General features: G+C 47.0%; 2 protein-coding genes across 7 annotated transcripts in view; one reads left to right on the top strand and one right to left on the bottom strand.

Moving 5' to 3' along the window:
• LOC118361303 (helicase ARIP4-like) overlaps window positions 1-13745 on the top strand; it is a 65351-nt gene that overhangs the window by 40332 nt on the left and 11274 nt on the right. For all 6 annotated transcript variants that reach the window (XM_052482992.1, XM_052482991.1, XM_052482993.1 and 3 more), the window contains 12 exons: window positions 2260-2488; window positions 3121-3257; window positions 3426-3557; window positions 5319-5551; window positions 5833-6015; window positions 6235-6368; window positions 7133-7326; window positions 7677-8019; window positions 8935-9112; window positions 9258-9470; window positions 9639-9757; window positions 10071-10186. In XM_052482992.1, coding sequence (XP_052338952.1) covers window positions 2260-2488; window positions 3121-3257; window positions 3426-3557; window positions 5319-5551; window positions 5833-6015; window positions 6235-6368; window positions 7133-7326; window positions 7677-8019; window positions 8935-9112; window positions 9258-9470; window positions 9639-9757; window positions 10071-10186 — 2211 coding nt within the window. The remainder of the gene's footprint in view (window positions 1-2259; window positions 2489-3120; window positions 3258-3425; window positions 3558-5318; window positions 5552-5832; window positions 6016-6234; window positions 6369-7132; window positions 7327-7676; window positions 8020-8934; window positions 9113-9257; window positions 9471-9638; window positions 9758-10070; window positions 10187-13745) is intronic.
• On the bottom strand, window positions 10505-11816 carry LOC118361304 (uncharacterized). Its single transcript, XM_035741138.2, has 2 exons — window positions 11676-11816; window positions 10505-11481 (listed from the first exon to the last, which is right to left on the bottom strand). Exons 1-2 carry the CDS (start codon window positions 11814-11816, stop codon window positions 11095-11097), a joined length of 528 nt encoding a protein of 175 aa, XP_035597031.1. The 3' UTR covers window positions 10505-11094.

Consider the following 13745-nt stretch of genomic DNA (forward strand, 5'->3'; position numbering starts at 1 on the left):
AGCATCTGTAATCTGGAGGTTAGCAATGCTAACAAGTACATGTCAAATCCCCATTAAAAAAATAAATGCTAACGAGGGCAGGGTTAACATGTTATACAGTCTCTGGCCTAAACTATTTCCAGGACGGACCTACCAGCTCAAAGTTATACAAGTAACAAAAAAATGCCACTCACCGTTTGCTGCACGCACAAAATAAATATTAAACAGCAAGGCTCTGCTGTTAGCAAGTCGATGCTTGATTTTGGAAGATGCTAACCACTCCATACCCTTGTCTTGTAATCTTCATGAATTTTTGAAAGATACGTTTTCTTTGTAAGTCTCCTTTTGCATGGGTTTGGCCCTGGCCCTAACACCAGGGTCATATTCATTAAGGCATGCAACAGAAAACATTTGTTTTCTGAATGATCTCTGTTTCAGTCTGTTTTTCCCCCTTTATTTTAACCTTTGACCCAGTGCAGGGAGGGGGGGGGGAGTTACTGGTGATGTAGAGCAAGGACTGATAAAATGCCTGGCAATCGACAAAGGGTTTGCTTCCTACAGAAGGGTAATTTTAAGCTATGATCCGTCCCAGAGAGAATTTTGACGTCTGTAATTTTACAGTGGCTGTAACGGAGGGACAAAGCCCAGATATACAACAAGTAGACTTACACAAACTTTAAACAATCTTCTGGATTACATTGCGTATACCTAAATGGTTTAATTACCTATTTCATATGGGAAGGGTTTGGTGCCCAACCTTTCAGTAACCTCTGTACACTGAGTGTACAAAACATTAGGTTACACCAGCTCTTTCCATGACATCGACTGACCAGGTGAATCCAGGTGAAAGCTATGATCCTTTGATGTCCCCTGTTAAATCCACTTCAATCAGTGTAGATGAAGGAGAGGAGACAAGTTAATGAAATATTTTTAAGCCTTGAGACAATTGAGACATGGATTGTGTGCCATTCAGAGGGTGAATGGGCAAGACAAAATATGAATGTGCCTTTGAACAGGGTATGTTAGTAGATGCCAGGTGCACCGGTTTGAGTCATTGGGTTAAAGTTCTTGAGTAACTATACTTTAAAGTACTACTTAAGTAGTTTTTGGGGTATCTGTACTTTACTATACTGTTTATATTTTTGACAACTTTTACTTCACTGTATTCCTAAAGAAAATAATGTACTTTTTACTCCTTAAATGTTCCCAGGGTGCAGTATATAGGGTACTGTTTTGACCAGGGTGCAGTGTATAGGGTGCTGTTTTGACCAGGGTGCAGTGTATAGGGTGCTGTTTTGACCAGGGTGCAGTGTATAGGGTGCTGTTTTGACCGGGGTGCAGTGTATAGGGTGCTGTTTTGACCAGGGTGCAGTGTATAGGGTGCTGTTTTGACTAGGGTGCAGTGTATAGGGTGCTGTTTTGACCAGGGTGCAGTGTATAGGGTGCTGTTTTGAACAGGGGGCAGTATATAGGGTACTGTTTTGACCAGGGTTCCGTATATAGGGTGCTGTTTTGAACAGGGTGCAGTATATAGAGTACTGTTTTGACCAGGGTGCAGTGTATAGGGTGCTGTTTTGGATGCAACCTCAATGAAACAACAAGCTCCAGGTGTTCCTACCTCCTCATAATCAGGTTGTAACACAACAAAATGAAAAAAGTCACGGGGTGTGAATACTTTCTGAAGGCACTGTATTTGCTTTGTCTATTTTGCTCTTGGTTAGGTGGGTCTGGGTTGAGCTGTATTGGGTTGGATTGGGCCTGTCAGTGTTGGCTACAATGAGACAGTTGATATGTATGTGGTTCATATTGAGAGGGGAGGGGCTGTTTATGTGGGCAGTATCTTTGACTGACAAAGCTGGTGATTTAAACCGGTCTGTCCATGAAGCACCAAAAGCCCCCCTGCCCATAACCCCAACCCCAGCACCAGCGCTCAGTGTTTCATAAGTGCTCCATGTTTATGAGCACTTACATAAGCACCTCAGATCTAGTCCAGAGTGCCTCCTGTCTGCAGGGAAGGAGGGCCAGACAGAGTCGTATCCAGCTCTGGCCAAGTTACTCCCTCCTAAACACAAAGGATTACTGTCTCAATGGATCTTAAATATAAATCCTTCTGGGTCTTTTTTTGAAACTGTTCTTGAATCAGTCTATACCACTCCTTCAGTGATGGAGAAATCCATGCCCTGTTATACAGCATGCCTTTCTAGGTGTTCAATCGACGTACATTTTCCTTGATTTTACGTCTTGCATATCGTGATCTCCTCCCTCCTTCTCTCTCCACAGACCAGCCTCATAGCGCTCCCTTCAGCTCGGAGAATGAAGCGCAGGGAGGGGACTCTGCGAGATGGCAGTGCACCGCCCCATCTACCTCACCCTCGGGGGAGACGCCGACCCACCCCTCTCGACCGTCCTCACGGCCCGAGAGCCAAAGCCCCTCGCAGTCCCTGAGGGAAACCAAAAAGAGCACCCTCTCCTACTCCAACAAACCCGCACACATGAGGAGGAACATCAGGTATGACCTCTTACAACATCCAAATTCGCATATATACAGAGAGCAACATCCAATATAGGCCCTTAACCAACTTCAAAGATTCAATGAACAGTGATATTCAACCATTAATTCCCTAACTTGTGATCTTAATCATCCCTACTGCACACGTAGTGCATCTAAAGCTGTGTTCTCCAGTGTTCTCTAGCCTGTCTCACTGGTTTTCTCTCGTGAATGAAGAAGATCTCTGTATTACTCAGTTTGGCAACAAGTCAACCACGCTGCCATGAGTGGGATTATTTCCCAAGTGTTTATTACATTATTAAAGCTCTCTCTCACACACAGACAGATATACTCACAAACACCCATACGGCGATAAACAGACATGCACACAAATACACTCTAAACCAGCGTTTCCCAAACTCTGTCCTCCGGACCCCCACATTATATATTTATTTTTTTAACCTTTTTTTGTCCTGAGGGCCGAGTTTGCACTAAACACATACAGCATTAGTAATGTACTGTATCCCCATGCAATCTGGCACACTCTAGTCAGTCTGTTGGCCCTATAACAGAGATGGATGCCTGAGGCCTATTCTGAGATCTCTACTCTCCCTCTCCTCTTCTCTCTCTCTCTTTCTCTCTCTGGGATGTAGAATGCTGTTGAGGGAGCACCAGTTGGAGGCGGTGACCAAAGCTGCCCAGCAGGAGGAGCTAGAGAGGCGGCAGAGGCTGGAGCAGCAGAGGAAGGAAGGGCACTTCCCCGTTCCCCTGCTACCCGAGTACACTCCAGGTAGGACACGCATGATTGATAGCTGGAGGGTGAAATCAGAAATGTTTGTGTCAAATCAGAAATGTTTTTGTATTGAAATATAACATATCATAATGTCAAAGTACTTGACTTGATACTTAACCCACTCCGGTAACGAACCACTGCATTATATGCCTCTGTCGCCTCCAGGAGATCAGAGTGTGTCTGCTAGCGTGGCCGAACGGGACCATGTGATATGCCTGAGCACCAGTTACAGCAGCACTAACGTCAGCGAGGACGACTCCAAGGCTCTGATCACAGAAGCACACGCCCCAAAACAAGGTGAGACCCCAGTCACTATGAGACACCGATTTTTAGTATCGCTCATTAAAACGGAGACTTTACTGTGGTCGTCCTGCGCCAGGCGGCCAGATTTCCATGTTTGATATGCTTGGTAATGTTATGACCCGTTTCTCTAGGTTTTCAATGTCACTCATTATACCTTGTAAACAGAAATGACCTTGTGTGGATCAGATACTTACTGTGTATCAAGTAATGGAAATGGTCTCGCTGTAGAGTGTACTTTTTATGAAAGTGCTTCATGAAATTAGCTCAAGATAGCATGGGTTAGTTATCGACTGGGACCGGCTCTGAGCAGTCTTAGATGGATCAGCTGGCTAGAGAAGGAGAGTCGCTATAGTATAGAACTATGTAAGCTCCGGTGGGCATCGTGTGCTTTTCCTCTGCTGGCCATGACAGACACTTATTCACACAGACACACACACACACACACCAGTCTGCTTGTGGGTATAGATCCACACCGAACAGATCCGTTCCCAATTAAAGCCAGCGGGGGTGGAAGGGGGTTCATCAGAGACCGGTCTGGTGTTGCTGGGTCCTGCGTATGAGGGAAGGCAGGATAAGGTGATAATGTCAGAAATGGAAGTTGGTTTATGGAGCAAATAGCTGGTTAATCCTGGTTAATGTCAGCGCCAGCCTGCGCCAGCCAGCCTCGGCGCCAGCCAGCCTCAGCCCAGGCAGTGCGGTGACATTTCTGCCCAGGGTTATATAAACCGACCTCCACTACTATAATCTAACTTGTATAACCACCTATTCACCAGATTTATATAAGCCCTCTATCAACGACTCTCCACGTCATCTATATTAAGTGATAAGTAACGTTTGTTAGACGTCAGATGTGGCATATGGAGGATGCCTATGTCTAACAAACATCACTTAATATAGATGACGTAGAGAGACATTTAGAAGCTATGGATATTATCTTTATTTTTTGGGGCAAACCGATTTTGACGTGGCTATTTGAGACGAGGACAGGTCAGATGGGAAATTTAAAAAAAAGATTTGCTTACCTAAAGATACGAAGACAAATATAATGGCAGAATTATTATTTTTTTAACTTTCATTTCATAGAGTTTGTGAAAACACATGCCATCTGTTGGAGAAATGGTGTTATTGAAACACTAATTATTGAATCGAATATAATATTTTGTTTAACCTTTATTTAACTAGTCAGTTAAGAACAAATTCTTATTTTCAATGACGGCCTAGGAACAGTGGGTTAACTGCCTGTTCAGGGGCAGAATGACAGATTTGTACCTTGTCAGCTCAGGGATTTGAACTTGCAACCTTTCGGCTGCTCGTCCAACGCTCTAACCACTAGGCTACCCTGCCGCCCCGTATGTTAGGCAGTATTGTGTAACATAATGGTGACAATGACTGTTTTGATCAAAAGACAACTGCACAATGCAATGGAAACAGGGTATTATATGCATCAGGGATGGGCAACTTTGATGTGGGTGGGGGCCACCAAAAAAACGGAACTCATCATGAGGGGCCACAGAGGCTCACCAGCAAAACATTTTAGCGGCCCCCCTCCTGACATTGTAAAGATAATTTCCTGCAATTCTACACGTTTTTCCATCGGGTGCTGTTTTTAATATAACTGATGATCAATGGGCCCCACCCCGGTTGCCAAGTTGCCCATCCCTGATGTAGATGTATATTAACCGTTTCTCCATTTCCATCTACAATACTAACAAAAACACTTGTGTCCCTCTTTTTCTTTCCCTTTCTCAACCGTAGACGTGATCGAGCTGAGCTCCGACGAGGACGACGCCCTACAGATCAGCAGCGAGTCCACCAATGAGGAGGAGGAGGACCGGTCGGCGGGACCCGAGGCGACCGGCGCCCACGCAAACGACGCTGTGAACCAACCGGACGCCCAGGGGCGTGTCTTGGTCAACCTGAACCACCCAACCGAGGAGGCAGACCTGTTCCTCTCCCCTCAGCTGGCCCGGGTCGTCAAACCTCATCAGGTACAACTGACTCAGTACAGACATGGATTTTCTCGTTAACACAGGCAGCCTAGCAGTTAGTATAGGGACCGTTTCCCTGATCCATATTAAGCCTAAAAAGCACTTTCAATGAAGTGTGTCTGTCTCTGATGAAACCCCATGGAGACAAACCATTGTATACAATGCAGTCAAACAAATGCAACAATTTTAATGAGTTGAATCTAATGATCCCACTTCTTCTGTCTCTCTCTCTCTCTCTCTCTCTCTCTCTCTCTCTCTCTCTCTCTCTCTTTCTCTGTCAGATCGGTGGGATCCGTTTCCTCTATGACAACCTGGTTGAGTCTCTGGAGCGCTATGAGAGCAGCGGTGGCTTCGGCTGTATCCTGGCCCACAGCATGGGCCTGGGCAAGACCCTGCAGGTCATCTCCTTCATAGACGTTGTGCTCAGACACACCCAGGCCCACACTGTGCTCGCCATCGTGCCTGTGAGTGACTTCCTGTACTCTGTTCTCTCTCTGCGTTTGGTGTTCCCTTTGTAATCAAATCGAATGTTATTCGTCACATGCGTTGTAAACAACAGGGGTGGACTAACAGTGAAATGCCTACTTGCGTACATACCGGATGTAGCTTGTGGTCTCTTGACTGAGAATTTACTCTTCCTCTCTCTCACACTCTTTCTCTCTCTATATATATATTTTATATAGGTCAACACGCTACAGAACTGGCTGGCCGAGTTCAACCTCTGGGTCCCGACCTTTGATGCACTACCCATGGACGTGGACCCCACTCAGGTCTCCCCGCGCACCTTCAAGGTCCACATCCTGAACGACGAGCACAAGTGAGTTTCCCGTCCTCTCTGGGAACAGAGATCTCCCATTCCCTCCTCTTCAAAAGCTGAAGCCGCCTTAGGCTTGATCATGGTTTTGTGTTTGTGCGGGACTAGAGATGATTCACTCATAGCCCTCGCTCTGCTTCTGCTTAAGTGTTCTGCGTCACACAACTGCCTAAGATATGGCTCTAGCACTCCACTGCTGTGTATCAAGTGTGTGGCTTTCCATCGCACACAGCTTGGCACACACACACACTACTGCTCTCCTGCAGACTTGTCATCGCAGTTGACCCAGTGACCTAATCGCTTCCTCTGCTCCATCCCTCTCTTTCGCTCCCTTTCTTGCTGTTCGTCATCCTGTCCTCTATCGACCCCTCCCTCCCTCTCTGTGAGTGAAGTGAAGCCGAGTCTTTGGCATCTGGCTCTATCATTTTTTCTCCCATTTGTTAATAAGTCTCTCTGTAAGCCTGGCCGCGCTCATCAGACAAACCACACAGTGTTGCAGAGTTATCAGTCAATGATCCCGACTGTACAGGAACCAGGGAAATGTTTGTTTAAAAAAATAATTCATAAATAGATGCACAAACAAGACTCCTATCGCCCAAGTGTGTCACTACTTCCAGTCTACTTAAATGTGTCTAAATGGCTGTGCTGTTATGTGTCTAATATTGTCGCTGATGTGCTCTCTCTCTTTTCCTCTGTTCTCTCTGCTCTTTCTCTCTCTGCGATCTCTTTCTTTCTGTGTGCGCTCCGTCGTCTTCTTCTTTTCTCAGAACCACGACCACCAGAGCGAAGGTGATCTCTGACTGGTCGCGGGACGGCGGCGTGCTCCTGATGGGATATGAGATGTATCGCCTGCTGTCCCTGAAGAAGAGCTTTGTGGCGGGCCGGAAGAAGTCCAAGAAGGCCCAAGGACCGGTGGTCATCGACCTGGACGAAGAGGACCGGCATCAGGAGCTCCTCAAAGGTCAGTAGGTCAAAGGGCACGGCCTGCACATTTCAGACCATGGCAGCTTTTCTTACATCAACGCAAGGCCATCTGCACACAAGGCTTTTTCTCGATCTAATGTGTCACCCTTTGTTATAGAACCCATGTTACTGTAGATAACAGTCACACAGTAGCTCCGTCACTTTAGCATGACTCACAGCTGCCATTTATGAGTGACTCAGATAACATGAGTCACATAGATGAATTTGAACATAAAGTAATCGCTTGGATCGTACTCCTACATACACATCTTCAGGGCTACCATTGTACCTGAAATGGCTCTTAACTTGACATCCTCCCCCCCTCTCTCTTCCTCTACCCTCCTGTAGGCATAGAGAAGGCCCTGTCTCGTCCCGGCCCGGACATGGTGATCTGTGACGAGGGCCACCGCATTAAGAACTGCCACGCCAGCACCTCGCAGGCCCTGAAGAACATCCGTACCCGGCGGCGTGTGGTCCTCACGGGATACCCCCTCCAGAACAACCTGATAGAGTACTGGTGCATGGTGGACTTTGTCAGGCCTGACTTCCTGGGCACCAGGCAGGAGTTCAGTAACATGTTTGAGAGGCCCATTCTGAACGGGCAGTGTGTGGACAGCACGCCGCAGGACGTCCAACTGATGAGATACCGAAGTCATGTCCTCCATAGCCTGCTGGAGGGCTTTGTCCAGAGGTGAGACTGAGAGATCTCTGGCTTGGTGCAGCTGGTTAGAACCCACATGAACTGATGCTAGTGCAGTATCTCTTTTCTGGGACACTTTATAGGCCAGTTTCCCAGTTGAAGTCTGTTCCTGGATTAAAAAGCACTTTCAAATAGAGATTCTAGTTGTAGTCTGGTTGTGTTTGTTCGTGAACGTGGAGACCCACAGTATACTGCAGAGATATTTGTGGTCTAACTCGGGTTGTGTAGGTTCGTGAACGTGGAGACCCACAGTATACGGCAGAGATATTTGTGTTCTAACTCGGGTTGTGTAGGTTCGTGAACGTGGAGACCCACAGTATACTGCAGAGATATTTGTGAACGTCTAACTCAGAGATATTTGTGGTTCGGGTTGTGTAGGTTCGTGAACGTGGAGACCCACAGTATACTGCAGAGATATTTGTGTTCTAACTCGGGTTGTGTTTGTTCGTGAACGTGGAGACCCACAGTATACTGCAGAGATATTTGTGTTCTAACTCTGGTTGTGTTTGTTCGTGAACGTGGAGACCCACAGTATACTGCAGAGATATTTGTGTTCTAACTCTGGTTGTGTTTGTTCGTGAACGTGGAGACCCACAGTATACTGCAGAGATATTTGTGTTCTAACTCGGGTTGTGTTTGTTCGTGAACGTGGAGACCCACAGTATACGGCAGAGATATTTGTGTTCTAACTCGGGTTGTGTTTGTTCGTGAACGTGGAGACCCACAGTATACGGCAGAGATATTTGTGGTCTAACTCGGGTTGTGTTTGTTCGTGAACGTGGAGACCCACAGTATACGGCAGAGATATTTGTGGTCTAACTCGGGTTGTGTTTGTTCGTGAACGTGGAGACCCACAGTATACTGCAGAGATATTTGTGGTCTAACTCGGGTTGTGTTTGTTCCCAGGCGTGGTCACGACGTGTTGAGAGACCAGCTCCCCTCCAAGGATGAGCACGTGATACTGGTGCGACTGTCGCCCCTGCAGAGGGCCCTCTACACAGAGTTTATGAACCGCTTCAGAGAGGCAGGCAACAGCGGCTGGCTCAGCCTCAACCCACTCAAGGCCTTCTGCGTCTGCTGCAAGGTGTGTGTGTGTGTGTGGCTCTCTGTTTTGGCATGCACAGGAATTAAAAACCGTTGTGAAGTACATGTATATCATATTCTGTATACATGTCCACATTTTCATTCAGACGTCATCCTAATATTGTAGTAATGTTTGCCTGCACCAGATCTGGAACCACACAGACGTGCTGTACGAGTCACTGCAGAAGGAGAATCTGGCCAATGAGCAGGACCTGGACCTGGATGACATCACCAACAGCCACGCCCGCTGCCCCGCCCCCAACCAGAAGGGCAAGACTCCGGAGGACCCCAACAGCATCGGGGGGCTGAGTCTCAACGCTCTGCAGGAGAAGGCCAATCAGGTCATCACCTACGAATGGGTATGCAGCCACACTTCACTGCCAAGCCTTTGGTTTTCCACTCCGTTTAAGTAACAATTTGAGGACTGCTTATTTAGCATAGGTTTCAGTGAAGCCTGGTTATTACCTGTGCACTACAATTACACTGTGCTGACTTATCTCTTTCGCGCTCTGCTCTCTCTGTTGCAGGCGAAGGAGATCATGTCTGACTATAAGCCAGGGATTTTGGAGAACTCTGCTAAGATGGTCCTGCTGTTCCACCTGATCGACGAGAGCGTCAGGAAAGGAGACAAGATCTTAGTCTTCAGGTCGGCACAAAAACAAGACCTCACGTTTGACTGTTTTGTTTACTGTTTTGATCTTCAGTTTTTACACGTTCTTCTTTTAGCCATGTAAAATCTTAACTGGCGGCAGGTTGCCTAGCGTCTGTGCCCTTGAGCAAGGCACTTAACCCTAATTGCTCCTGTATGTTGCTCTGGATAAGATGGTCTGCTAAATGACGTAAATATAAAATGGCAGCATATATAGACGGACAAAACCTCATCTCAACTGGTTTAATTAGTTAGTAATTTCCATGGACCCCTCCTCACCGTATCGCCCTCTCCACTATGTCTCCTGCAGCCAGAGTTTGTCCACCCTCTCGGTCATCGAGGAGTTCTTGGCCAAGAGGCCCATACCGGCGGGCAGTGCCAGAGAGGGCCACAACCAAAACTGGCTCCGCAACCACAATTACTACAGTATGTTTTATTTGTGCTTCCCATGACTGTATTTGTGTGTGTGTACATATGCATGCATACATACAGTGCATTCGTAAAGTATTCAGACCCCTTTTTCCACATTTTGTTACGTTATAACATACAGCCTTGTTCTAAAATTGTTTTTTTTTTAAAGATATGTTCCTCATCAATCTACACACACTAACCCATAATAACCAAGTGGGAAAACAGTTTTTTTTTTTAAATGTTTGCAAATTTAAGAAAAGACAGATACCTTATTTACATAAGTATTCAGATCCTTTGCTATGGGACTCAAACTGGAGCTCAGGTGCCTCCTGTTTCCGTTGAACATCCTTGAGCTGTTTCTACAACTTGATTTGGAGTTAGTGGTGCAGCAGATTACACAACTCCCGGTTCGGATCGCGGTTTTGAGTCGCGGATGGGATCGGTATTCGGATCGCGGTTTTGAGTCGCGGATGGGATCGGTATTCGGATCGCGGTTTTGAGTCGCGGATGGGATCGGTATTCGGATCGCGGTTTTGAGTCGCGGATGGGATCGGTATTCGGATCGCGGTTTTGAGTCGCGGATGGGATCGGTATTCGGATCGCGGTTTTGAGTCGCGGATGGGATCGGTATTCGGATCGCGGTTTTGAGTCACGGATGGGATCGGTATTCGGATCGCGGTTTTGAGTCACGGATGGGATTAGTATTCGGATCAGCAACAAAACAAAGAGGAGACAAATCTAACTTTGCTTTACATGTATTACTTAGAGCAAGGAACCTTTCAACGTTGAAATAAAATCTTAAATATTCAATACTCAATTGTTTAATTAAAGTGCAATATGAGGCATGATACCTTCTTCCGTTGAACAATAGTGTATGAAAAAATGTGCCTGTGTCCACATCAGAAAGCAAAGCAGACCTGAGCTTATAACTTCAAATTCATTTTCAAAAAGATGAGGATGCCTACATTGTCTGGGGAGAGGGTCGACCTCTTTGCAGTCACTATGTCCCCTGCTGTGGAGAACACCCTCTCGCTAGGGTCTGAAGTGCCAGGCACAGCCAGGTAGCATCTTGCCATCATGGCAATGTGAGGGTATTTACACTCGTTGTTTTTCCACCATGCCAGTGGCTCACCGCCCACTGGAATGCTGCTTGCTGCCTTGTAGGATGCCACCTCCTCTTTGATGGTGTTGGCAAACGTCTTGCCCGTGTCCTTGCTCACAAAGTTCCCCCCGAAACGCTCCTTCATGGCCAAATGATTTTGTGGCGGAGATGCCTCGGAGTCTGCTCCTGTCGGCTCTGTGGCTTGACCCTGCAGAAAAAAATTACTTGCTCTATTAAACTAACTAATTATTTATTTTCATAACTATAATTGTGGCAATAACATTTAATAAAAGCCAGTATTATTCCAAATCAAAAAATGGATGATTCTAATAGCGATAGCATAGACTAAAATTAGACTGCAGTATATTTATTAAGTAATTCACTCTTATTTTATTGTTTTACCTCTTCGGTGGCCACAATCTCAGTGGTGAGATCACTGTATGTCCTCCGGTGTAGGGCAGGGTCTAGGTGAGACAGGGACTTGAACCTTGGATCCAGTGCAGTACATCTATGGAGGTTAGTGACTAGTGACTGTGCCGCCATTCCTCACTTAGGGCCACGGATTGTAGAATCCTTGTTTTCAGAGGTAGGATCATGGACACAGACAGTTTCTGTGCTCAATAGGGTTGAGTTTTGAGGGGTTTGATCTCCTGGAGGACCTCCTCTGCCACGTTCACGGCATCATCAGACAAGTTGACGATGTCTTAATGTTTTTTTTCAGGGTCTTGTCTGTCACTGCCGCTCAAGATGGCTCCCCAACATGTCATAAGTGGAGGTCCATCTTGTTGTGACATGGTGTCTGAGCTTGTGGGTCGGTAGCTGTAACATTTCCAGCTTGGTCTCAAGCACATGAGCGGCTGTTGTGCTTCAGTGGAAAGAGGAAACCACCTTCCTGATCCTCCCAAGGAGGCGGTCCATCTGGTTCACTGAGATTCCCCTTTGGGATGCTAAATTGATCACATGTGCAAAGCAAGCTATGTGTGGCCCCAGTCCAGCCTCTATCACTGCATTTATTTGGTGGTTGGGATATTGCTATCGGGCCTCTCTAGCTTGCACTCTGCTACTGCTCCTAGCAGTACCTGCGCCATATTTGTGCCTGTGTGACTCTCATAGAAGGGGCCTGTCTGTAGCACCGGACTTCATCTCCCACTCCTCTGTGAAGTAGTGAGCAGTCACAGTCACATAGCTTTCTGTTACCCGGGAGGTCCACTCCTCTGTGGTGTAGTGAGCAGTCACAGTCATATAGCTTTCTGTTACCTGGGAGGTCCACTCCTCTGTGGTGTAGTGAGCAGTCACAGTCACATAGCTTTCTGTTACCCGGGAGGTCCACTCCTCTGTGGTGTAGTGAGCAGTCACAGTCACATAGCTTTCTGTTACCCGGGAGGTCCACTCCTCTGTGGAGTAGTGAGCAGTCACAGTCACATAGCTTTCTGTTACCCGGGAGGTCCACTCCTCTGTGGTGTAGTGAGCAGTTACAGTCACATAGCTTTCTGTTACCCGGGAGGTCCACTCCTCTGTGGTGTAGTGAGCAGTCACATAGCTTTATGTTACCCGGGAGGTCCACTCCTCTGTGGTGTAGTGAGCAGTTACATAGCTTTATGTTACCCGGGAGGTCCACTCCTCTGTGGTGTAGTGAGCAGTCACATAGCTTTATGTTACCCGGGAGGTCCACTCCTCTGTGGTGTAGTGAGCTGTCACATAGCTTTATGTTACCCGGGAGGTCCACTCCTCTGTGGAGTAGTGAGCAGTCACAGTCACATAGCTTTCTGTTTCCACTCCTCTGTGGTGTAGTGAGCAGTCACATAGCTTTATGTTACCCGGGAGGTCCACTCCTCTGTGGTGTAGTGAGCAGTTACAGTCACATAGCTTTCCATTGCCCTGGAGGTCAACCCGTCTGTGGCGGGGGAAACAGAGGATGCCTTGGATAATTTGTTGACAATTTTAATATTTTCCTGTTCATAAAGATCTGGCACGATCTTCATACTGAAGTGGGTGCGCGAGGGGATTTCGTAGCGTGGCTCAAGCACTTTCATCATATTTTGAAACCCTTTGTTTTCCACAACAGCGTATGGCCTCATGTCTGCAGCGACAAACATCCCAATAGATTTGGTGATGGCTTCAGCCCGGTCTGAATCTGCAGCAAGGAGCTGCTTAAATGCCGCGGTGAGAAGTTGTCTTCTTGGCTGAGTTGGCTCCCGTCACTGACACACCAGGGTGACGACACTTTAAATGTGTGGCCACGCCCAATGTATTTCCATGATCATACGGCTCTCTTGTGGCACTATGCCTACGCACCCACCCTTCTTCCGTCGTCACATTTGACAGGGAAGCCAAAATTCTCCCATACATGAGACTTAAATGAAGCCAGTTCTTCGGCTCCTCCGCTAGCCACGGCTGTCATTGCGCTTTTTTTTCTACGTGACTTTTTACAACGCGAGCATCCAGGATTGATTCGTTGGGATTCAACATGCC

This window comes from Oncorhynchus keta, chromosome 28, assembly GCF_023373465.1.
Source record: "Oncorhynchus keta strain PuntledgeMale-10-30-2019 chromosome 28, Oket_V2, whole genome shotgun sequence".
Classification (NCBI taxonomy): domain Eukaryota; kingdom Metazoa; phylum Chordata; class Actinopteri; order Salmoniformes; family Salmonidae; genus Oncorhynchus; species Oncorhynchus keta.

Excerpts from the sequence above, each read along its gene's own strand:
- LOC118361304 (XM_035741138.2), bottom strand. The coding sequence starts at position 11,816 with ATGGCGGCACAGTCACTAGTCACTAACCTCCATAGATGTACTGCACTG. Across the intron at positions 11,482-11,675 it reads AGATTGTGGCCACCGAAGAG|GGTCAAGCCACAGAGCCGAC; the intron begins GTAAAACAATAA and ends TTTTTTCTGCAG.